Source organism: Anabrus simplex, chromosome 1, assembly GCF_040414725.1.
Source record: "Anabrus simplex isolate iqAnaSimp1 chromosome 1, ASM4041472v1, whole genome shotgun sequence".
In the NCBI taxonomy this organism is placed as follows: Eukaryota; Metazoa; Arthropoda; class Insecta; order Orthoptera; family Tettigoniidae; genus Anabrus; species Anabrus simplex.
In genome coordinates, this window is record NC_090265.1 from 1,447,435,496 (window position 1) to 1,447,460,549 (window position 25,054).

The 25,054-nt window shown below is 40.7% G+C and overlaps 1 protein-coding gene across 1 annotated transcript in view; it reads right to left on the reverse strand.

Moving 5' to 3' along the window:
- Positions 1-19,817, reverse strand: part of tll (nuclear receptor subfamily 2 group E member tailless) — a 38,691-nt gene extending 18,874 nt beyond the window's left edge. Inside the window, exons 1-4 of the mRNA XM_068225924.1 lie at positions 19,752-19,817; positions 19,467-19,539; positions 14,646-14,727; positions 13,371-13,525 (exon numbers count right to left, since the gene is read on the reverse strand). Of these exons, the coding sequence (XP_068082025.1) occupies positions 13,371-13,525; positions 14,646-14,727; positions 19,467-19,539; positions 19,752-19,817 (376 nt within the window). The remainder of the gene's footprint in view (positions 1-13,370; positions 13,526-14,645; positions 14,728-19,466; positions 19,540-19,751) is intronic.
- Positions 19,818-25,054: the final 5,237 nt, after the last annotated feature.

Consider the following 25,054-nt stretch of genomic DNA (forward strand, 5'->3'; position numbering starts at 1 on the left):
AAGGAATAGACAAGGAAGAGGGAAGGAAGCGGCCGTGGCCTTAAGTTAGGTACCATCCCGGCATTTGCCTGGAGGGTAAGTGGGAAACCACGGAAAACCACTTCCAGGATGGCTGAGGTGGGAATCGAACCCAACTGTACTCAGTTGACCTCCCGAGGCTGAGTGGACCCCATTCCAGCCCTCATACCACCTTTCAAATTTCGTGGCAGAGCCGGGAATCGAACCCGGGCCTCCGGGCGAGGCAGCTAATCACACTAACCACTACACCACAGAGGCGGACAATGTTTTTCATTCTATTGTTTCACTTTTTGAAGATAAAGTTGGAAGATTAAGAACAAATTGGAGTAAATATTCATTCACAGGAAGAGAAATTCGGGAACGGAATAGGGCCTACATAGTTTATAAAGGAAAATGTTCGATAGATTTCCAAATTCTTTGAAATTATTAACGAGAAGACTAGACTTGTAAACAACTGATAGGGAATCTGCCACCTGGGCGATAGTCCTAAATGCAGATCATTGATGATTTGAATTAATCATAACATCTTTCTATAAGTAGCACACATATAAAGCATTTTCCTGGTAGACATAATATTGTGATTTCAATGAAATATATTATCAAAAAAAAAGAACGTATGAAAAGAGGCATGCAGTTGAATACAACAGCCAATTATGAAAATAAATATATCTGCCACAACGACGACTCGAACCTTCATACCTCATAACACGAAGCGAGCTCCTTAGCCACTCTACGAGAACGCTTAGAGCTGCATGAATACATATAATAACTTATATCTGGTGGCTGAAAACTGAACATTTAAAATTGGAAAATTGACGCTCATTTGAGATGACTTCCAAATAGGTTTTGATTTTATGTCCTTTTAGAGTTTCTCCGCGAAAGCTTGACGCCTTATAACATATCCCCGACGCCGTAGATCCGAGAGGTTGGTGTGACCGTTGCAACTAAAGGGAAGCATTCATGTTCAAATTCCTGCGGGCTGTAATACAGTATCGATCACTGGTACGGTATCATCTCTATAATTATAAAAGGAAGTGTTTGTCTGTCTGTCTGTGTGTCTGTGCGCGACGTCCAGCAAAATTTACAGCACGCAGAGATCTGAAATTTTGAACATAGGTAGATGGAAGGGGGTCCGAATGCACCTCGAAGACGTAATTTTCATTTTTGCTTTCGTTGGTGAGTTATGAGCGAAAAACCATCGGAAAACGTGCATTGGGATATGACAATCCAACGTGCTGTCACCAAGATTAAATGCATAGAGTCGCTGTCGCTAGGCAACGTACATAAGATAGGTAGAGAACACAATATTCAAGGAGCCATTTTACGTCCAGGACGTAGGAAACTGTTTTTGGTCTTATATGGTGTGAGGGCATATGGCGGTGTTGATGATGATTCGTCCGTCGGATCGGGACGTTAAGCCTTGAGCTATTCGAGAGGAGTGGTCTATGTGCCGGCGGCGGGTTTCATCCTCTTCATTCTTGCTATCATATATCATGTCATTCATTTCTTTCAAGAAGCAATTTTTACAAGAATTACCCGATGTTCTACACAGTTACAAGTCTATCGACTACACGGCATAGCTTCGAAAGACTTGGAGTCACCTGGAGTACCCTCGAACATTTTAGAACGGACGATTGTGGCACCATTATCCTTCTTAAGAATAAGAATCCTGCCCTCTGCAATGAACACGACTCTAAAACTGATGACTAATATTATTGAAGCCATTCTCATGATTGGGCATGCAGCGAGCGAAGTAATATTCTTTCCTCGGATTCGAATAATTTCTTCGGATAAACAGTGAAGTTTAGATGTCTGCAGTGTTCAAAATAAAATTTCTCCATGTAATAATAAAGCAAGCATAATCTTCTTCTTACTATATATAAAAACTAGCAAGATACCCGTGCTTCGCTACGGTATTATACCGAAATTTATAATTGAATGCTTATTGTTTTATATATATAATCCGCCGAAATTCGCGATCTGACTCGTTTTCTGCGAGAATCCACCACAATTCCCGATCTGACTGGTTTTCTATTATTTTACGGCACGTTTCCTCACATTTTTCAATCTTCCTTTCCAGCAATCGATTTCGTACATCCCGGGCTAGGCTCAGGTATTCCTCCCGGTCAGTTGGGTCCGTAAATCTTTGCCATCCTTTCCTATAATCATTTTTAATATGGATAAAATCCTTCAGGAGATCCGGCGTGGTGTCATATTGGGTGCCTTGGCGGCACTGAACCCGCGGCCGGACTGCATTCTTAGTCATTACCCGTCCAGGAGCCGTTGCCAGCGCGGTCCGCACATTTGACGACGGTCCGGAACATTATTATTATTATTATTATTATTATTATGTGTTGCTGGAATGGCTGATGACAGGGAAAACCGGAGTATCCGGAGAAAAACCTGTCCCGCCTCCGTTTTGTCCAGCACGAATGTCACATGGAGTGACCGGGATTTGAACCACGGAACCCAGCTTTGAGAGGCCGGCGCGGTGCCGCCTGAGCAACGGAGGATCCTTATAAGTACATTAATAACAGTAAAATCAATTGGTCTCACCTCCTTCTACACCCCACCGCCGTTAAGTTTATTTACCGCCACCCCCACCAACCCGCAAAAAAATTAAAAGAAGGCTTGTTTCTTTATGTTTAAGGGAGATTCCAAACACCAATGTTCACATCTATTACCTTCAGTTTTGAGATATAACTATCCCCATAAAAGTAATTTACTTTTTTCACTTCATTTCACACTACTCCCCCCCCCCCCCAAGTGAACTTTCCCGAAAAAAATACTTGTTTCTTTAATAGTAAAGTATCTTCTAAATACCAATTATCACGACTCTAACTTCTTCAGTTTTTGATTTATGTGTCCTCATGAAAGGAATTCAACTCCTTAACACTCCCGCCCTCCAAGATGGTTTCCCGCCCAAAACGCGTTTTTCTTTGTTTTTAAAGGAGATCCAAATACGAATTTTCACATCTGTAATAACTTTAGTTTTTATTAGATGTATGTATTCTCATACAATTAAGCCAATTAATTTTTCAATTCTCCCCCCCCCCCTCCCCCGCTTCATTGGATTTTAAGAGAATACGTGTACTTTTACTTTTAAAGCAGATTGAAAATATCAAATTTCACGTCTGTAAAATATTCATTTTTGATATATCAGTAGCCTAATTGAAAGAATTCAACACCATTTTCAGTCACTTTTACCCCTCCACCCAGGTGATATTTCCGAAAACTAAGAATACATGTTTCTTTATGTTTAATAGAGATAAAAGATACCATTTTTCACTTCTGTAACATGTTATGTTTTCTGGATATACTGTAAAAATTCTCATTTCAAAATTTCACCCCTTTTGAGTTCCCCTTAAGTGGAGTTTCCAAAAACAAATCACCTATGTTTCTTTACATTTACAGGAGATTCCAAACAGCCACTTTTTACGTCTGTAACATTTTACGTTTCCAAGATATTCTGTAGATATAGTCTTTCAAAAATTCACCCCAATTTGTCACTCCTGTTTAACCGCCATTAATTGGATTTTCCGAAAACAAAATATACGTGTTTCTTTATTTTTAAAGGAGATTCTAAATACCAATTTTCACATCTACAACCTTTAAAAGTTTTGAGATATAGATACACTCATTTTAAAATATTACCCCCCTTTCACCCCCTCCCTTAATTGGATTTTCCAGGGAAAAAAATACTTGTTTCTTTATTTTTAAAGGAGATCCCAAACACCGATTTTCAGGTCTGTAATATCTTCAGTTTTTGAGATATAAGTAGCCTCATTAAAGGCATTCAACCCTTTTTCCACCCCTTTTCATTTCTCCTATTGCGATTTTCCGAAAACAAAATAATACGTGTTTCTTTATTTTTAATGAAGATTCTAAATACCAGTTTTTACATCTGCAAACTTTAAAAGTTTGGAGATAGAGATTCACTCATTTTAAAAATTCACCCCCTTTTCACCCTCCCATTAATTGGATTTTCCGAAAACAAAAAAATACGTGTTTCTTTATTTTTAAAAGAGATCAAAAGTACCAATTTTCAGGTCTGTAATATCTTCAGTTTCTGAGATATAAGTACCGGTATCCTGATTGAAGGCATTCAACCCATTTTTCCCCATTTTCACCCTTTTTCACCCCTCCTATTGGGATTTTCAGAAAACAAAAAAATACGTGTATCCTTATTTTAAAAGAAGATTTTAAATACCAATTTTTACATCTGTAAACTTTTAAAGTTTAGAGATATAGATACACTCTTTTTAAAATTTCACCCCCCTTTTCACCCCCTTAGCGACGGAATATCAAAAAATCCTCTCTTAGCGAGCACCTACATCTTCATATGAATATATCCCCAAAATTTCATTTCTTTATGTCCAGTAGTTTTGGCTCGGCGATGATGAATCAGTCAGTCAGTCAGTCAGTCAGTCAGGACAAGTTACTTTATATATATAGATAGATGTATGCATGTATGTGTGTGTGTAAATGACACATCTCCTAAACCACTGGAGCAATTTCATCCAAACTTGGTACACTTATGACTTACTATCTGGAGACAAGCACTGTGGGGGTAAGCCATCCGTAGCTCCCTTAGGGGTGGGGGGCCAGGGGTGCAAGGTATAAAAATAATCGAAAAATGTGCCGAATCCACAGTTTTCGGGGTCACTGAGATGAACAGTGACATTCCCGATTTTTCAAAAGTCAAAGTTCAACTCCCTTTCGTATGGGGAACGAGGGGGGGGGGGTGATATATCAAATTAAAGGAAAATAATGTCGGATACATAGTTTTCGGGGGTCGCCGAGGTGAATTGTATACTCTGGATTTTTAGTATCAGGAGACAAACCACGTGGGGGTAAGACAGCCCAGGAACCCTTATGGGCGGGGGGCGAGGGGGGTCAGATAAACAAATTAACGAAAATAGTGTCGAATCCATACTTTTTGGGGTCGCTGAGATGAATAGTGACACTCCGGATTTTTTTAAAGTTCAAGTTCAACCCCCTTTGGGGTGGGGGCGAGGGGGAGTGATATATAAAATTAAACGAAAATAGTGTCGAATACATAGTTTTCGGGGTCGTCGAGGTGAATTGTACACTCCGGATTTTTAGTATCAGGAGACAAACCACGTGGGGGTAAGACAGCCCAGGAAGCTTTAGGTGCAGGGGGGCGAGGGGGCTGAGATATAAAAATCATCGAAAATAGCGTCGAATCCATACTTTTCGGGGTCGCTGAGATGAACAGTGACACTCCGGAATTTTTAAAAGTCCAAGTTCAGCCCCCTTCGTGGTGGGGAGCGATGGGAGAGTGATATATAGAAATAATAGAAAATAGTGTCGAATACATAGTTTTCGAGGTCGCTGAGATGAATAGTGACACTCCGAATTTTTATTATCAGGAGACAACTACATGGGGGTAAAACACCTCAGGAACCCTTAGGGGCAGGGGGGGGGGCAAGGGGACTGAGATATACTAATCACCGAAAGTAGTGTTGAATCCGTACTTTTCGGGGTCGCTGAGATTAATAGTAACATTCCGATATTTTAAAACTCAAAGTTTAGCCCCCTTTAGGGTGGGGGAGGGAGGAGTGAGATATAATAATAATCGAATATACTGCCGATTCCATAGTTTTCCGGGTCGCTGGGATGAATAGTAACATTCCGGATTTTTAAAGTATATCTTCAGCCCCCTTTGGCATAGGGGGTGAGAAAGGGTGAAAAAATAAATTGTCAGAAATGACCGAGGTAATGGATGTGTGTGTTCCAGTATGACTTTCAAGTATAACTTACTACCTGGAAAATGTACTGTGGAAGTAAGACGCCCCTAGAACCACTAGGGAAGCGGGTGAAATATAATCTACACTAATAAATGGAAGTCTGTTTGGCGCGATCTATATATACTGTACTATATATATACTGTATATATAAATTAAGGCATAAAAATGAAAACAGACGTGAATTAGTGAGACCATTCTAGGCATCTTAGAAATGTAAAACTTGGTACCAGACAAGCTGATGACTTCAAGGATCCATAGAAAAATCTCAAATTCTGATAATTCTCTGAGGGGTACATGCTGGGAGTTTCAAACCCGCATAAGAACACAGTTGGTGATATTTATGCAGAACCTACAGGTTTCATGGGCTTAAAAGTTTCCTGAAGTCCTGATTTTTAACCCACTCTCCCATATCAAGATCACAGCACAATCTCTCAGACGAGTTAGAAAATTGAAGTTTTGCAAAATTATAGCTTTTAGCATGTAACCGACGGAAAATTTACGAGATGTTTAAAATTTATATTTTTTACCCCCGAAAAATATCGAAATATGGAGGCAATTTTAATGACGGTGCAGTCCTTCCTTTCGATGTATTTCGTGGCTAAACAGTAAGTCGTATCACTAAACGGATGACACAATCTGCGTTCAATTTGGAGTGATCTACAACTTCGGTCCTATGACATTTTGTCGGATCTCTATCCATTATACATTAAATTTTTCTCTATTTCTGGATTTACCTAAATTTTTCACTTTGTACACATATAATTGATGGTTTGATTCACTTATAAGAAAGATGGGATCATCAAATTCTACACGAATATTGGCCCACCCAGTAACCATATGTGAGCCAAATTCTATGTTTGAAGCTGTCGCATAAGTATCTGAAAAGTAATTCACTGTGTGAAAATCTTACACAAATTTCATCCTATTCAACGTTTCTAAAACATAATGAATTGTGGTAGACAAGTGCACCTGTCGTTATCATCACAACTCCACAACTCGCACTTTACATTGGAAACATCGTCTGCGGACCTCTCTATGCTTTTTCTCGGATAACGCCAATTTACACACAATTTAAACATTATTATTCACTTCATGTACAGTAATTTACTTCGATATCGGTATACAATCTGAAATTCCGTAGCGAAGCACGGGTACAATTGCTAGTGCTTTTATAAACATACTAAGCTATTTTAAGCTGTATGCCTCCAAAAATACAGCTAATAATGTTCAGCTCTCAAAACTTGCGTGGCAGATAAAGTCTTATCGGACCCTCGAAGTAGCTGATAAATTACGCGTCGGGTAACTACGATTTATGCTGCCAATAGCGCTACGCGGAAGTGGTCGAACGAAAATATCCTTTTACGCGGAGGGCAAGTTACGCACTACTTTACCCGTAGGTGGTAGAACCTGCCCTTGGTGAAAAATCAAACATCTCGTGATTCTTAAAAACGCTTTCCATTTCCTCGTTGTGGAAGTTTCTGGCTTACACAAGGTAGGCTTATTTATAGCATAACTCCATTGTGATAAAATAAATTATGTATTAAAAAATTTCCGTCTTATGCAGGGTCCGTAATGTACAAGTTTTAATGTATATCATTCTTCAGGAGGACTAAAACGCAAATATCAGAAGAGACAACTTATGCTTTTCTTCTCTCCGTCAATCTCAACAGTGCCGCTTATGATTTCAGGGGAGAAGTTTAAGATTGTACACGCTCTCAATGTGTATTATACCTTAGAGCAAATGTCCTTTAGAGGAACATCGACGTTAAATATCTTTCATGTAAATTATAATCTTGTATGAAATCTATTCTTTTGTTTATTGTGTATACTCTAGATCACCCCCCGGAGGCCCGAGTTCAATTCCCGGCTCTGCCACAAAATTTGGAAACAGGCTGGAGCGGGGTCTACTCAGCCTCGGGAGGTCAACTGAGTAGAGGTGGGTTCAATTCCCACCTCACCTATCCCGGAAGTGGTTTTCCGTGGTTTCCCACTTCTTCTCCAGGCAAATGCCTGGATAGTACCTAATAGTAATAATAATAATAATAATATTTATTTTTCGAATTATACCTGAACACCAATTTTCTCCGCTATTTCTTTTAGGAATTTGATCTGTTTAGGCATACATTTTCATCTGCAGTATTATTATTATTATTATTATTATTATTATTATTATTATTATTATTATTATTATTATTATTATTATTATTATTATTATTATTATTTGCCGATCTTGCCTTGAAGTGCCTGTTGAAAATGAGAACACGTTCTGCGAATATTTTCCAATCCTTATTTTTTAAAATCAAATATGTCCTTCCAATCAAGAGCAGAGTAGTAATGTGGAGAGCGTCCCATTCGTCTCTGGCTAGAAAGTCTGCTCACGTCTTGAGGTGGGGCTTTATGATGCTCAATTACAGACCTCAACTAGGAAGAACATCTCCCTCAGCGGAGATTAACATTTCTCAAGCAGCTGGCAGTCCTCTTGGAACATGGCACACAGGACTGCTCAACGGGCATGAGTGGAATTCTAGTGGCAAAATGGAGTTGTTGCGGGCAGGCAGGTGTGTCAACGGTTCTTGGAGTAGGGAGCGCTGTCGACTTTGTATCGAGTTCTCCAGACGCTGTTCCAGCACTGCACTCGAGCCGAGAACAATCAGAACACTTTTCTTTAGGACGGAATTCTTATGCTGCTAGCATTTATTTTTACACATGTATTGCTATAGTGTAGGACGTCTTCATACAGTTGATGCTTGAGGGGTGATTTATCAAATAACTACGTCGCTACGGTTTACCTAGGACGAGAGACGATTGATGGTGTTTCTAATTTGGAAATGTTTTGAATCTTGCAGCATTTATAGATTTGTCATTCAGTTTTTGTAATATTTTGACGAAAAAATGTATTAAATAGACAGTAGGAAACACACCAAATTGAATATAGCTTTATCGGCTTAAATATCCGAATAATAATAATAATAATAATAATAATAATAATAATAATAATAATAATACTGCAGATGAAAATGTATGCCTAAACAGATCAAATTCCTAAAAGAAATAGCGGAGAAAATTGGTGTTCAGGTATAATTCGAAAAATAAATGCATACAGTAGGCCCCTAACCTGCAACAAACAAACAAACAAACAAACAAACAAACAAACAAACAAACAAACAAACACCAGAATGCATGGAAATGCAATATAAAAATTAAAGGGGCCCACAATAAAATACTTCGGTGAAAGAAGTCAGGAAGCAAATGTCAACAAAATCAAATGCCTACGGTAAATAAAAACTGGGATCATCACATTGACTCACCCAAAATATCTAAAGCAAAATGTGATTTTGTCCGCTCTTTGGTGTAGTGGTTAATGTGATTAGCTGTCACTCCCCCCCCCACGAAGACCCGGGTTCGATTCCTGGTTCGGCCACGAAATTTAAAAACTGGCGCGAGGGCTGGAACGGAGTCCGCTCAGCTTCTGAAGGTCAACTGAGTAGAAGAGAAGTTCGATTCACACTTCAGCCGTCCTTGAAGTGGTTTTCAGTAGTTTCCCACTTCTCCTCCAGGCAAATGCCGGGGTGACACCTAACTTAAGGCCACGGCCGCTTCCTTCTCTTTTCCTTGTCTATCCCTTCCAATCTCCCCATCCCCCCCCCCCACCTCCGCACAAAGCCCCTGTTCAGCACAGCAAGTGGGACCAGTTGGGTGGGGCACTGGTCCTACTCAACAGTTGTATCCACCGACGCAAAGTCTCACGCTCCAGGACATTGCCCTTGAGGTGGTAGAGGTGGGATCCCTCGCTGAGTATGAGGGAAATACCAACCCCGGATTAAGAAAGAAAGAAAGAAAAAAAGAAAGAAAGAAAGAAAGAAAAGGAGAAGAAGAAGAAAGAAAAAGTAATTTTCTAATCACACAAAACCAAGTCTTTACAACATGATCATTGAAGCAGAATGTCTCTTTGTATCGGGAACATTAAGCGTGAACTCGAAAACATACCTTGAAATCATTGAGAGAAACGAACTAAAAATCATGAAGGAACTCTAGGGCCAGGCACAGCCGAACAATATTGACCCGGAAATAAAGAGATAATGAATACACAGACATTCACGAAGTAATATTAGAAAATGCAGATTAAAATTTTGCGGACACATCAAAGGAATGAACCCTGATGGACTTACATAACAAGTGGTGAATTCGAAATCTATGAAAACAGCCACTATACGATATCAAAAGCGACTTTAAATTGGTAGGAATCACACAAAAAGACGCCCAAAATAGAGAGAGAGCTTTAGATCCTAAATTCACATAGAGCAAGTTGATCAAGAGGATAAACTGAAGATAAGGACCGAAACTACTTGGACTAAAAACAAGAAATCCTCAACAAACAAATGAAAGAAATAGGGCTCAGGGTAAGGCTGAGAAACATTTCTAAGTACACTGTATGATCCTAAACATACTTAATTGCTACTACTAATAATAATACTGTCTCGCCTATCGTGTGCAGATATTTTGATGTGACGCTATTGAGACTGCTTGTGTGTCAATATTGAGGGTCCGTTTTACTCTATCAGACTGGAGAGCAGAGATGCTCATGCTGGGAATATCGTCCCGCGGCTTAATTATTATTATTATTATTATTATTATTATTATTATTATTATTATTATTATTTCGTGTGGCTATTTCTATCCGGGTGCAGTCTTTGTAAGGCAGACCCTCCGATGATGGTGGGCGGGATCTGCCATGTGTAGGTAACTGCGTGCTATTGTGGTGGAGGATAGTGTTATGTGTGATGTGTTAGGTGCAGGGATGTTGGGGACAGCACAAACACCTAGCCCCGGGCCATGGGAATTAACCAATGAAGGTTAAAATCCCCCACTCGGCCGGGACTCGAACCCGGGACCCTCTGAACCGAAGGCCAGTACGCTGACGAGTCGGACGTCCCGCGGGTGCCCAGCACTGTAAGCGGACGGGCAGGCAGCCGATGAGCGTACGCTATTCAGCCACAGTGTTGTGGTTACGTCACAAGCCGAGGAGTTTGGGCCAAATTCTCCCAGTCAGTGTCGATTACTGAGGCGATAACTGACTTTAAAATGGAGGCAAAAAATAATGAAAGAAAGACGGCAGAAATCTACGTCATTTTCAATTTACATTGTACGGAATAAGTTACTTGTGTTCATTGGAGTTTATGTATTTTAACCGGATATAGTAAAGACAACCTCAAATATGTTTGTACCGTACGTAATGAATTGTCCGCCTCTGTGGTGTAGGGGTTAGTGTGATTAGCTGCCACCCCCGGAGGGGCGGGTTCAATTCCTGGCTCTGCCACGAAATTTGAAAAAGTGGTACAAGGGCTGGAACGGGATTCACTCAGCCTCGGGAGGTCAACTGATTAGAGGTGGGTTCGATTCCCACCTCAGCCATACTGTAAGCGGTCTTCCGCGGTTTCCCACTTCCCCTCCAAGCAAATGCCGGGATGGTACCTAACTTAAGGCCACGGCCGCTTCCTTCCCACTTCCTTGTCTATCTCTTCCAATATTCCCATCCCCCCACAAGGCCCCTGTTCAGCATAGCAGGTGAGGCCGCCTGGGTGAGGTAGTCGTCATCCTCCCCAGTTGTATCCCCCGACCCAGAGCTTGAAGCTCCAGGACACTGCCCCTGAGGTTGTAGAGGTGGGATCCCTCACTGAGTACGAGGGAAAATCGACAGATTAAGAAGAAGACGTAATGAATTACAATTTTCACCATTATATTTTAAGACGTGCTTTAAGGAACATCTCGACTATAATATGGAGTTAAAGTGGATATGCTGTGGCTTGTGATTGCTTGGGTTTAAATTATCTGATAAAGTCACCAACAATCCAATTCAACAAATATTAAGACAATTCACGCTCTACTATATAAGTTCGCCAATCATTTGCCAATCCAATTTTTGTGAATTTTAACACAAAAATGTTAACGTGTCTGTTTGCATTGAATGTATTAGATGATAAAACTGCTTGTTTATATTAAACGCAGTATATATTAAACGGGAATATGTTGAAAAGGTCTGTTTTCTGGCCATTATAATATTATCTTTTAAAATACTGTGCTGTACCGCAATCAGAGTATCGGAGGGGAGCTTCACCTCTCCACTTCTCTCTCAAGTGTGTTTGCTATCTCGTTTCACTGCCATGTATGCTTGCTACGTAACCTGCCCGCATTTACGTCAGGACCGCCCGACCGCACTGGGCTAGCCTCAGCGGGCACCCAGCTGAGCACCTCTGTGATAGAGAAACCCGAAATTTATTTGGCAACCCATTGCTGAGTTTTCCTTCCCAGTTCTAGGCCCGTGCTATCCCATCATCGCCAATGACCTCTCTGAGTCGGTATGACGTAAACAAATATTAAGACAATTCACGTTCGCCAATCATTTGCCAATCATAGCACATATATTTAAAACTTGCTTGTTTGCGTGGGAGCCTGTCTCTCCATCTTTGTCGAGTGTCAATTGTGAATGTGATGGATTGTTGGAAATGTTCTTATCGGGATGTCTAGCTATCTTGGAAAACCTACATGGACAAGATTTACAAGAGAAATAGATGCACGTCTCCCACTGAAGGCTCGTGCTCTCCGATTTTCATACCTGGCAAATGCTGGGACTATACCTTATTTAAGGCCTCGACTAATTCCTTTCCACTTCTAGCCCTTTCCTATTCCATCGATGTCATAAGACCTATATGTGTCGGTGCGACATAAAGCAACTTGTTAAAAAAAAAAAAAAAAAAAAAAGCGGTGCTGAAAGAGAGCCCTCTCCGTACGGAGATCCAAAACTTCAGTTAACTGTTGATTAGATTCATGTTAAGAAGATAAACTAGGATGTTAATTACAGCTCACATCATTATTCATCACATGTCTTCAGTTTCACAGAACAAGGATACATACAGGTGTTCAACCTATTTTCTTTGCCTTCTTAGAGGAAGATAAGATCCAGAGGATAGGTGTACAGTGCTACTAGAGTGGCTTAAATTCGTGCAAATCAATAATTAAACCTGGGAAGATGTTAAATATCGTAAATATTGGATGAATGAACGGAAAACATTTACTCGGAAAGTAAAATGATTTTTGCTCCTTGTGTAGATGGAAAAGGTCTTCAGGATAAAGTTTGTATTTCCTTTAGAAAAGCTCGACCAGCTTTGGAAAATGAAATTAACATCAATTTAGATGTGACGTTCCACGGTTTGTTGAATTATTTATTCCCTAAGAAGAACTAAATAACATTTTAATTTTCTAACGCAAATGTCATCCCATCTTTTATGGGTGAAACTGCGTTGTAATGTTTTGACACAACAAATTGTTGGCTTTCCTTTCAACGTCAAATTATCACATTTTAAAACGTTAATTGATCAGTGTTTTAGTGTTTTTTGGAAAATGTTTTTATCTACAATAAACTGATATTACTGGGGTAACTGATTATTGATTCTGGCAAGTTAATTTCACCTTGCATAGACTCATATTATTGGATTATATGATAGACGAAATACTAAGTAAATAAGCAGTATTCGTACAGTATAATTCAAATATCACATTTTTGGTTTTCATATGTCAACTCACCATCTTTGTTCATCCCAGCCTCTAGACATTTCCGCAGACGACACGCACGGCATTGGTTGCGATGCGCCTTGTCCACCACACAGCTGCCCTCAGCCTTCGCCTTGCACACGTACTGCCTCTGTCGGCGAATGGACCGCTTGAAGAATCCCGCGCATCTGCAGGTTCACGTAGAAACATGTAGAATTCTTGAGACAAAGTGTCTGTTTATATACATAACATTAAGAAATGAAGGAAGCAGTTTTGAACATAACGGCAGTGTTACACTTTAATAATATTGAAAACAGTAAATCGAAAATTATTATTTTTTTGCTAGGGGCTTTACGTCGCACCGACACAGATAGGTCTTATGGCGACGATGGGATAGGAAAGGCCTAGGAGTTGGAAGGAAGCGTCCGTGGCCTTAATTAAGGTACATCCCCAGCATTTGCCTGGTGTGAAAATGGAAAACCACGGAAAAACGTTTTCAGGGCTTCCGACAGTGAGATTCGAACCCACTATCTCCCGGATGTAAGCTCACAGCCGCGCGCTCTTAACCGCACGGCCAACTCATCCGGTGAAGAAAGAAAGAAAGAAAGAAAGAAAGAAAGAAAAATAATAATAGAGAGCATACATTTTAACCCATAAAAATGTACCTGTCCTTAAAACAACAACTATCACCATCATAATCATAAAAATATTCGTTGATATTTCAGAGTAAAATATGTGTTTGTCTTCGGGGAGATTGGTTATTATATTTACTGTGTATACACATTACTCTCCAGTTGCCCGGATCCTTGGCTGAATGGTCAGCGTAGTGGACTACGGTTCAGAGGGCTCTGGGTTCCATTCCCAGCCGGGTCGGGGATTACTTTCTCTAGATCGGAGGCTGGGTGTTCGTGTTTGAGTGATCACACATCTTTTTTTACACACAAAACCTCTCACTACAGACCTCCACAGATACCTCCATGTAGAGTTGCCGTCAGGAAATGCATCTCACTGTAAAACTGTTAATGAAGATTTTCTTAACGTTTTACGGTGTGATAAACCGAGCACGTTGGCTGCGTAGTTCGGGAGATGGTTTCAAATTCCACCGTCGGTAACCCTAAAGATGGTTTTCCGCTTTTTCTATTTTCACTGAGGACAAACACCGCGGATATACCTTAATTAAGGCCACGGCACTACCTTCCCAAACCTAGCCCTTTTCTATCCTTGCGTCGCCCGAAAGCTTTGGTGTGTTAATGTGAAAGCATTAGCAAAAGAAAGGAAAAATGCAGTGATAGGGAGGGCATAACTTACCCGTCGCAGGCGAAGATACCGTAGTGTTTCCCTGAAGAGTGATCTTGACACACCCTACACGGGATGTCGTACAGTATGCGACCTGCAACACATTACAGTCAATGATCACATGGTCAACAAAGTCTATCAATGACGGTATAAAAAAAAACACAAAATTCAGGCTGTTGAAAAAGAGCGTCATGCTGATGGTTGACAATGTGGATAAATGAAAATTTCTTCAGAGGAAAGGTGAAGTCGGTTGTGAAGATCCTTAGGAAGATTGAGTTGTAGGAAGAAAATACAAAATTGGATCAGTTAGACGAGCCAATAATGAACAGACAAAAAATATAATTTTTAAAACTTTGTAAAGAATGAAGATTCATAATTAATTAAATGAAATTTAAAGTGAAATGCATGAACTGCTGAAGAATACGAGCTACTCACATAAAGCTAATTCTCACTCACCAAACAAGAAATAGGCAGTTGGACACGTGCACTGTGTTGATAAGTAGTGCCCGGAAGTTAGGCAAAATGCCCTTTTATCTGGGTGGATATATTGAAGTTTCACATGTTTCCGTACGTTTGGTAACGTTAGGACCAGTTATTATTTTGCCTTTTTTTCCTATTTTATCTTTCGTAGCCTATCTGATAGTTTAGTGCTTGTTTTGGCCTTTTTAAGTTGTTGTAGATATTTTCTGCTGTTATTTATGTATTAAAATTTATCAATGGAAAGAAAAAAATATAAAAATCCAATGTACTGTATTAATAATAAAGAAAAGTTCCATTTTAACTTAATAGATACAAAAATAGCATTTACATACACGGTATGTTCATGTTACACAAATCTCTACTGAAATCTCTACCAGAAAAATGGTCGAGAAGATTGCCAGGGGTTGGAAAAGAATAAGAGCTGACCAAGGGAGGTCAGACAGGAAAGGTAAGAGCCATTAACCTGACACAAGTAAGTGGAAGCAACGCCAGACTTGGCTGGTCACGAACCCACGTTCTGAAGTTGACAAGCCCTGGTCCCCCTTTTAGTCACCTCCTCTTACAACAGACAAGGGATACCGTTGACGTTAGTCTATAATCCCCACCCACAGGTGGGTGTAGTGTGATGCAGATATGTGTTGCGTAGCTTACGTTAAAGCATCTTTATTATTTGAGTGCCCATTTAAAAAATATAAATGCCTGTTTTAATTACCAGTATATTACTGCCTACTTTCTAAATGTTAAGTGATCATTTACCTGCCTATTTTAGAAAAAATAAATGCCTGATCTTCTGGGCTCTACTGATAAGACATCAGCTGCTTTCGTTAAGGGCGAGGGTGGCGGTGTTATTCTGAACAAGTTGTTACTTCTTACTAAAAAGTACACTTAATAATTGATTTTAAAATAAATATCATAGAAAAATTATATTTTACGAAATTTTTCGTACAAAGAAGTAGTGTATTAAAAATAATAATAACGCATCACTAGAGACTAACTGTTTTTTTAGGGAGTAGTCAATAATTGTGATCACAAACTGCTGCAAATTATTGTAATGCTGAATGCTTAAGTTACGATGAAACACTAAATAATACATTTCAACAGAAAATTGCATAATATTCGCTATGGCATATTAATATTTTCGTAATGTAAGAACGTAGTTGTGAAAATTATTTTTCTCTATGCCATTAAGACAATAACAAAAAAAACGGCACTTAACGCCCTTGAAAGGGTTTTGGTCTGCCTAGCGACCGCTGCTCAGCCCGAAGGCCTGCAGATTACGAAGGGTCGTGTAGTCAGCACGACGCATCCTCTCGACCGTTATTCTGGGCTTTCGAGACCGGAGCCACCGTCTCACCGTCAGATAGCTCGTCAATACTAATCACGTAAGCTGAGTGGTCCTCGAACCAGCCCTCAGGTCGAGAGAAAAATCCCAGACCTGGCCGGGAATCGAACCCGCGGCATCCGGGCCAGCCATTAAGGTAATAGTTGAGTATAAAGAATCTGCAAAATGCTTGTGTGATTATAAAACGCTCTCTTAAAAAAATGCGTTCTATTACTCTCTATATACGAATAATCATCTACAGTGACAGGGACAAGTCAAACGATCGGCATAGTTGTAGCACACGAGTTACGGAAGGGCCTCTCTGTTAAACAACACCACTCTAGCTTCAATTAACGTCAGACGCACGTGCTAACTTCTCTGGAGAGGTCCATCATTGTGGATGACAAATTACAATGCTCAGAAAGTTGAATACGACTTGCGGTTTTAAAAGACGGCTAGGAATGTAACCTTGAGTGTAATAAGCAAGGTAGGTCTCCCCTATCTGAACCTGTCACTTCCTGGGCTGCAACCATCACCTCCAGATGGGTCCACAATTCACCGGAAGTAGGAAGTACTCATACGTTTATTGTGCATGGGAACAAACAAGCATCAAATGCGCAGCACAACAGACCATCTACTGTTTATAGGGGGGGAGGACAGAAGACTTTAAAAGACTCCCGGACCTCGAGAGATCTACGTTTCCTGTACCGTAGCTTTAACAAATCTAACATAAAATTCGCGTGGAAATTAAGCTACAAATTTTCAGAGATAGAGTATAGAAGAAGTATGCTTGAATTGTCTATCACTGGCCTAAATTCAGATGTTTCTTTTTTTTTTGCTAGGGGCTTTACGTCGCACCGACACAGATAGGTCTTATGGCGACGATGGGATAGGAAAAGTCTAGGAGTTGGAAGGAAGCGGCCGTGGCCTTAATTAAGGTACAGCCCCAGCATTTGCCTGGTGTGAAAATGGGAAACCACGGAAAAACCATCGTCAGGGCTGCCGATAGTGGGATTCGAACCTACTATCTCCCGGATGCAAGCTCACAGCCGCGCGCCTCTACGCGCACGGCCAACTCGCCCGGTAAATTCAGATGTTTCCTGCAGGAGATCGTATGTATTCTCACTCAAATCAGTATGGATTTCCTGGTTGATAATGACGTCACAATAATGATTTAATTTCATACAATATCATTCAACAAAATAAATCGAAGCCGAAATTCGGGTGCATCAATGAACATACTATCGCAATTAAACTACTGTTACTTAAAGGAATTCTGATATTTAAGACTACGCATTGCACTAGAACATCTATGAATGGGAGTTAATTCGCCAGGACGATGGTTTAACGTCACAATTACCCCAATTCCTCAGATACACGTGGAACCGGGTTTTACTATGGAGATGAGGACAGAAGACATGAAGTGTCCATCATGTCAGGGATATCTTAATATTCAATACTTCTTTTCATGTCAGTTTATTAGAAGCATTTTAAATAAACGCTGTCTATGTCGGAGTCATTCGTATTACTGAATATTAATGATACCAAGGCGTAAGAAACACACAGCTTTGTTATTACAATATCTTTGTGCGCTGTATCGCGTGGAACAGATAGTGTAAAATGTATAAACCTATCTGGTTTGTAAAGGTAAAGTAGAACTGATTACAGCTTACATAGTACCAACATTTTTCTACCTTGAACAAATTCGCCTTTTGGAGTTTAATCTCTTAATACGGTGATTTGAAAGGCAACATTTTGCTGGCTGTACGTGGTTTAAATCCCGCCTACGCTATAAAATTGCTCTCCTCATTACATTCAAATATCGGAATGAACTTTTACATAATCTCCGTATTTTGTCCTTATTTCCACAGGAAATAAGTACATCCACATTTCCATAAAACATATACCAAATATCCTTGGGGAAATTTGTTTGTAAAAATGGATTTGCTAAATATTGAGATCTGCATTGTGAAAGCTGAAACATTAGGTACTAAATCTTGACGGTGTGTACGTAGGCCCACCTCAAATACAGTACAAGTGAATCGCTTTGTTTTTCATCTTGAGATATGCAAATATTATTAGTTTCTAATTTTATTACCCGTTAACTATTTTACGATTTTCAGAGACATTGAGGTGCCGAAATATATTCCCGCTGGGGTTCTTCTATGTGTCGCTAAATCTACCGACATATGGTTGACGTATTTGTGCACCTTCAAATATGTCCGAACTGAGGCGGGATCGAACCCATCAACTTGAGCTCAAAAGACCAGCGCTCCGCCGTCTCAAGTACTCAGGCCGGTTTTGAGTCTACATAGTCTACAATTACTTCAGATGATCCTTGAAAATAAAGTAATCTTGACATAAACTGGGCTATAGGCCTACATTTAATAAAGACTTGATAACATCAAACATTTTAACCATGCTGAAGAAGTATGGTATCATCGCAGCCAAGTCACGAAAACCTTTCACCTGAAGCAGTTGTTGAACGACAGTCCTCGTAGACATCGTGAATTAAGAGCAAATCAAATATTAATGGGAGAAAGAGAAACATACTTCTTTCATTCCTAATATTTGAATATGAAATGTGTAAATTCCTTGACGTGCTAGGGAACCGTTCGGTTCATACTTTGATTATATTTTCTTTCGAGCATGAGAAATAAGACTGGAAATGTATTGCATTAAACAAGATTATCATGATAGCTTTGCGGATAACCTTTCAAATAAAGAATTTTCACAATTTAACAATAATTAGAAAATTAAACATTATACTCTTTCCTCATTAGACAGTAAGTCGAGTAACCGCATTTCGGCTCATCAGCCATACCTAAATCAGGAGCAGTTCTGCTCTAATTAGCACTGAGGCAATTTCAGTGTGAACGTATGGAATACACCGTAGATAAAGGCAGAGGCTGTGACTCAATTAAGGCATACTTTCAGCATGCGCCCGATGTAAAAATGGGAAACCAATGAAAACATTCTTCAGGGTTGCCGACGGCAGGGTTCGACCCATCATCTCCTGAATGCAAGCTCACAGGAACGTGAACTGAACCGCACTATCATCTCGCTTGGAAACTGACGAATACTGACGGCTGCAGTAACCTTACTCTGAAACATATAACGTAATATACACTCATGTCCATTAGGTATGTTCTGCAGAACCAATTAGCATTTCAGTCACCTAGGTTCAGCATGTCTCCTGTTGCCTAGTAGGCACTGGGTCCTCCATCGGCACTGATAACTTGTTCCATACGTGATGGAATCGACGCGTATAATGTGCGAATGGCGTCCTGGGGTAGAGCCATCCATGCTGCATTCACCTGGTTCCACAATTCATCGTTGGTGGTTGACAATGGGTCACAGCGCCGCACACGTCGTTTCACCATATCCCACACATTTTCGATCGGCGACAAGTCCGGTGATCGGGCGGGCCAGGGCGACAGTCTGACATCCTGTGACAACAAGAAGGCACGTGTTCGTGCAGCAACATGTGGTTGCGCATTGTCCTGCTGAAATATGGCGTCTGGGGGTCGTGCAGAAAGGGTATGGCTACGTGTCGCAGGATACCATTCATGTAGGTCAAACTGGTCACAGTGCCATGGACACGCACCAACTGTGATTTGTGGTTGTACCCAATAGCACCCCACACCATAAAGCCTTGAGTTGGCGCTGTATGTCTTGTGCGAATGCAGTCAACGTGATGCATCTCCCTTTGTCTGCGGCGAACCAAAATGCGGCCATCGTTTTCAAACAAACAGAACCTGGATTCGTCCGAAAACACTATCTGCTGCCTTTCCTGTCCCCAGTGACGTCGTTCCATACACCATTGCAGTCTAGCATGTTTATGCACATTAGTCAAAGGTAGGCGGAGAAGTGGACGACGCGCCGGTAACACAGGCCGTAATAAACGACTCCTGATAGTGTACGATGTGTTGCTCTGTTCCACTGTTGCGCCAGAGCCGAGGAGGATGCAGATCTGTCCTGCAATGCCATTCGGATGAGATGTCCATCTTCTCGGGGTGTGGTATGGGCGGTGCGACCAGACCCAACTCGACGTGTTCTACGGCCTTCTGTGAACCATTCTGTACACACCCGTTGCAATGCCTAAACACTTCATCCCACACGAGTAGCGATTTCTCGGATGGATGCAACATGTTCTCTCATGCCAATAACGTGCCCTCTTTCAAACTGACTCAATTGACGGGACGGTTCTCGCATACGTCTGCGAGGCATCTTGCACGCCTTTTCAAGTAACAATGATCCATTACTTTCGGCTTATAGTGAAAACGAGAGCCGCAGGCACAGTTTACCAATCGGTGGTGGTGCGCAGAAGTATCGATGTGGACCTTGAACCTGAGGGCCGACATGGTTCAAATGCCAACCATTTCTTCAGAACACACTAATGCACATGTTCTGTGAATATGAACTTCCTATCTCTTAGTCATTTGATTTTTATGAACATGAGTGTATTTCTCGCTTATGATGACCACTCACACAGGTTGCTGATCAATATTTCGACCAAGGAAATTAAGTTTGAAGTTCTTTGGATCAAGCCTACAGTAATAAATAGGGAATGGTGGCAGAGTGGATGATATACAGAAGGTTCTTATGGAATACTTTTTAGCTCTTAAAATACGGAATAGTTTTGGAACCCACAGGTAGCAACAGACAGGCCTTAATTACTCTCTCAGAACTACAATCCTCACACTTTATGTGAACTCCTTTCTTTTTTTCATTGCCACTTTTCCTTTAGAGACACTGATGTAGAGGTAAGCGTGCAAACTGCTTTCTTTTTTCAATTTGCTTTACGTCACAGATAGGTCTTTTGGCGACGATGGGATAGGGAAGGGCTAGGAGTGGGAAGGAAGTGCCGTGTCCTTAGTTAAGGTACAGCCCCAGCATTTGCCTGGCATGAACATGGGAAACCGCGGAAAACCATCTTCAGGGCTACCGACAGTGGGGTTCGAACCACTATCTCCCGGACGCAAGCTTACAGCTGCGCTTGCCTTATTTTAGTTTGACAGTCGGGAAGTGGGGTCGTTCTGTAGGAAAGTGACAATGAAGTTCGGGTTCCACGTGTTGACCACATGACATCAAGAAGGCTGTGGACGATTTTTTTTAATGACATAGGGCTGAAGTTCGGTTACGTTGACATGATCATTACTTTATGCTTCTTGTAACTTGGGGAAGTAGTACGTTCGTATTAAAACGGTTATTCTTTGATCGTTTCATCCACATTTTGAAAATATAAGGAAAGAAGTATAGTTTTCTTTTACTAGTAGTTTAACGTCGCACTAACACATCGAAGCTTATAGGCGACGCAAGGATGGCAAAGGCTAGGATTGGGAATGTAGCGGCCATGGCCTTAATTAAGGTACAGCCACAGCATTTCCCTGGTATGAAAATGGGAAGAACAGAAAACCATCTTTCGGGCTGCCGACGGTGGGATTCGAACCCACCAACTCTTGACGGTAAGCTCACAGCTACGCGACCATAACCGCAGGGCCAACTTGCTTAATAATATAGATTTTACCAACATAAAAAGCCAAATAAACAGTAGGCAGACACACTTGTTCTCAACTCCCAGCCTCTGATACTGTCCCTGCCAAGACAGTTGCTGGGCAACTACTACCACTACCCCTGCAACTCGGAGCTGGGAGAATTGTGTTTGACATAGTTGTGTAGTCATGAGGAATGTGACCTTTCACATGGAAACCGAGACTCAGAAACGTGATTTCGTATTTCGCAACTGTTATATTTATGTAGGAAGAAGACCATCGCGCCAGGATCGGTCGAGAAAACCTTTTGTGAAGTGAACGTACGTAAATTACAACTATTCATAACCAATGAACATTGCTCATCCGCAATAATAATAATAATAATAATAATAATAATAATAATAATAATAATAATCTGGCTCGTCTGAATGATTGGCGCAGCGGCCTTCGGTTCTGAGGGTATCGGATTTTATTCCCGTTCGGACTGAGGATGTTAGTTTCGTCTGGTTAATTCCTATGGCTTGGAGACTGGATGTGGGTTTTCGTCTCTTCATACTTCATATAAACATAACACATCATACTACCAAATATCACAGAAACACGAAGTAGTGAATATTATCGGAACATTTTATCTTGGTGCATTTACACCCTAGTGCTGAATCGGTCGACCTCGGCGATTTCGAGATTCGTACTGGCAACCTTTGAAACACAAACTATGAATCGTTTAAGCATCGTTGTGCGACATCTGGCGTACACTTTAATTACTAGTACTGTTGTTGTTTACACAGCAAAGCCAAACTATAGAACTCATGCTAGGAACAAGATTCGCATCGAGGAATGTTATATAATGTGTATGTGACATAGTTGTTGGCTTAAGATAATAACGGTTTAGAAACTTCATATCGATCGATCATATTCTAGATTCAATTCAGATTTTATTTTCATTCAGTTGGCAGCACTATCAGAACCGGGACAGCTTCCTCCTTACTCCTCACCCCCGTACACAAATGCCCCAAGATAAAGTATGCCGATAATACATCACCCCACGCGGGGTTGACGTCAGGAGAGACAACCGGTCGTAGAACTGGACGAAATGCACATTAATACACATCCTAAGTAATTAAGAAAAGGTTATTAATAATAATAATAACAATAATAATAATAATCCAGAAAAGAGCCTGCTATTCCGCGGAACATCTCGGCGGAAGAATGGCCGTAAAGGAGCGTAAGGTTGAAAAACCTTTCGTTAGTAGTCCGGCTCCATAGCTAAATGGTTACCGTGCTCGCCTTTGATCACATGGGTCCCGGGTTCGATTCCCGGCAGGGTCGGGAATTTTAACCATTATTGGTTAATTTGTCTGGCACGGGGGCTGGGTGTATGTGTCGTCTTCATCATCATTTCATCCTCATCACAACGCGAAGGTCGCCTACGGGCGTCAAATCGAAAGACCTGCACCGGGCGAGTCGAACATGTCCTCAGACACTCCCGGCACTAAAAGCCATACGCCATTTCACTATGTATTATTATTTCACTACGCATGTAAGCAGAAAGGTGTAAACATAAGAGAGGCAGGTAGTTCGGGTAATCGTAGTCCACAGTTGGCTGTATCAATGTAAATAATTAATTAAAATGACCAACGCTTGAACGGTACTACGGCCATCCACGGGCCACTCCCTAAGAATAGCCATAGTTTTATCCCACGCCTGAGACAGAAAGTGTTTTGAATACGTCAAGATGGCACAGATTGCAGACCATTGTGACATCAGCTACACCCACACTGCATGCGCTAGCTAACGGTACCAACAACTTGATGTATGGAGCTATCTACAAGACACCTCATGCGTCTTACATGAGTCTCTGCGGATCATGCAATATGCAACGTAAATATCACAAGTTCATCGTAAATCCTCCTTCAGTTTAAACGACGCTACCACTGCTCTTGTCTGAGCTCGTTTATTATAGTAAAGTGTAGAAATGTTACTTCTTTGCATCTAATTATTAAAACTTTCAAGTTGTATTAGAACTATTCCATATTTTTCTTGAACGGTAGTCATTTAATAGTCTACATGTTAGACCTAGCTCCTGTATGTTAACGATGAACGGCCAATTTCATGATAATTATAAATTAGAAATAACAGACATGAAATCAGTGGGAATGGTATCTAGTACGAATATGTGGAAACAATGATTGCAAGATGAGCAGTACGAAGAAATAAAGTTTATGTTAAGAATATACTCGAAGATGAAGCACTGGCGAAGTGATATCCAAACTGATATGGGGATAGACTATCTAAAGTACTGAAACCTTGTCGTAATAGGATTCTAACTATGTAAAATCCTAGTTTCACGAACGTTGAATGTTGCAAATCATCTATAACGAAGATGTATGTATGCATGTGATTTGGCCTATAATGTAATTATGCATGTTCTTGTAACTTTTAATAATAATTAACCTATCGTTTTACCGGGATCATGCAATCAGATTGTAAAAGGCTGGATTTTTGAGCCCAAGTTAGAGGGTTCGATTCTGAATCAGTCCGGTGATATTTAAAGGTGCATTCTCCAGCTTCATGTAGACAGATACGTCCTGTAGGACTGAATTTCCGGCACATTGGCGTCTTCGAAAACCGAAGGAGTAGTTGTGGGATATATTGATATTATTATTATTATTATTATTATTATTATTATTATTATTATTATTATTATTATTATTATTATTATTATTATTAAACATCTTTTCAATTGAAATAGATTTTTGAAACCTCAGCATCTCAGAACTTTGTCCCACAGGTAGCACTTCTTTAATGTGCTGGAAGGCAGAGACACGGCAGTGTCGCTCCAAAATTCCACCGACCTCAGTCGGGATGAACCTGCTATCATGAGAGTAGAAGGATATGGACTAACCAATTCCTCTACTGAGGTCGGCGCGTGTATCTTTAATTTGAGATTATATTTTCATATACGCTATATCTATGAAGGGGCTGCCTGGCCGAGGCGGTAAAGGCGTGCTCGGTTCGCCCGGAAGGATGTGGGTTCGAATCCCCGTCAGGAAGTCGTAACATTTAAGAAACGAGATTTCCACTTCCGGAGGTGCATATGGCCCTGAGGTTCACTCAGCCTGCAC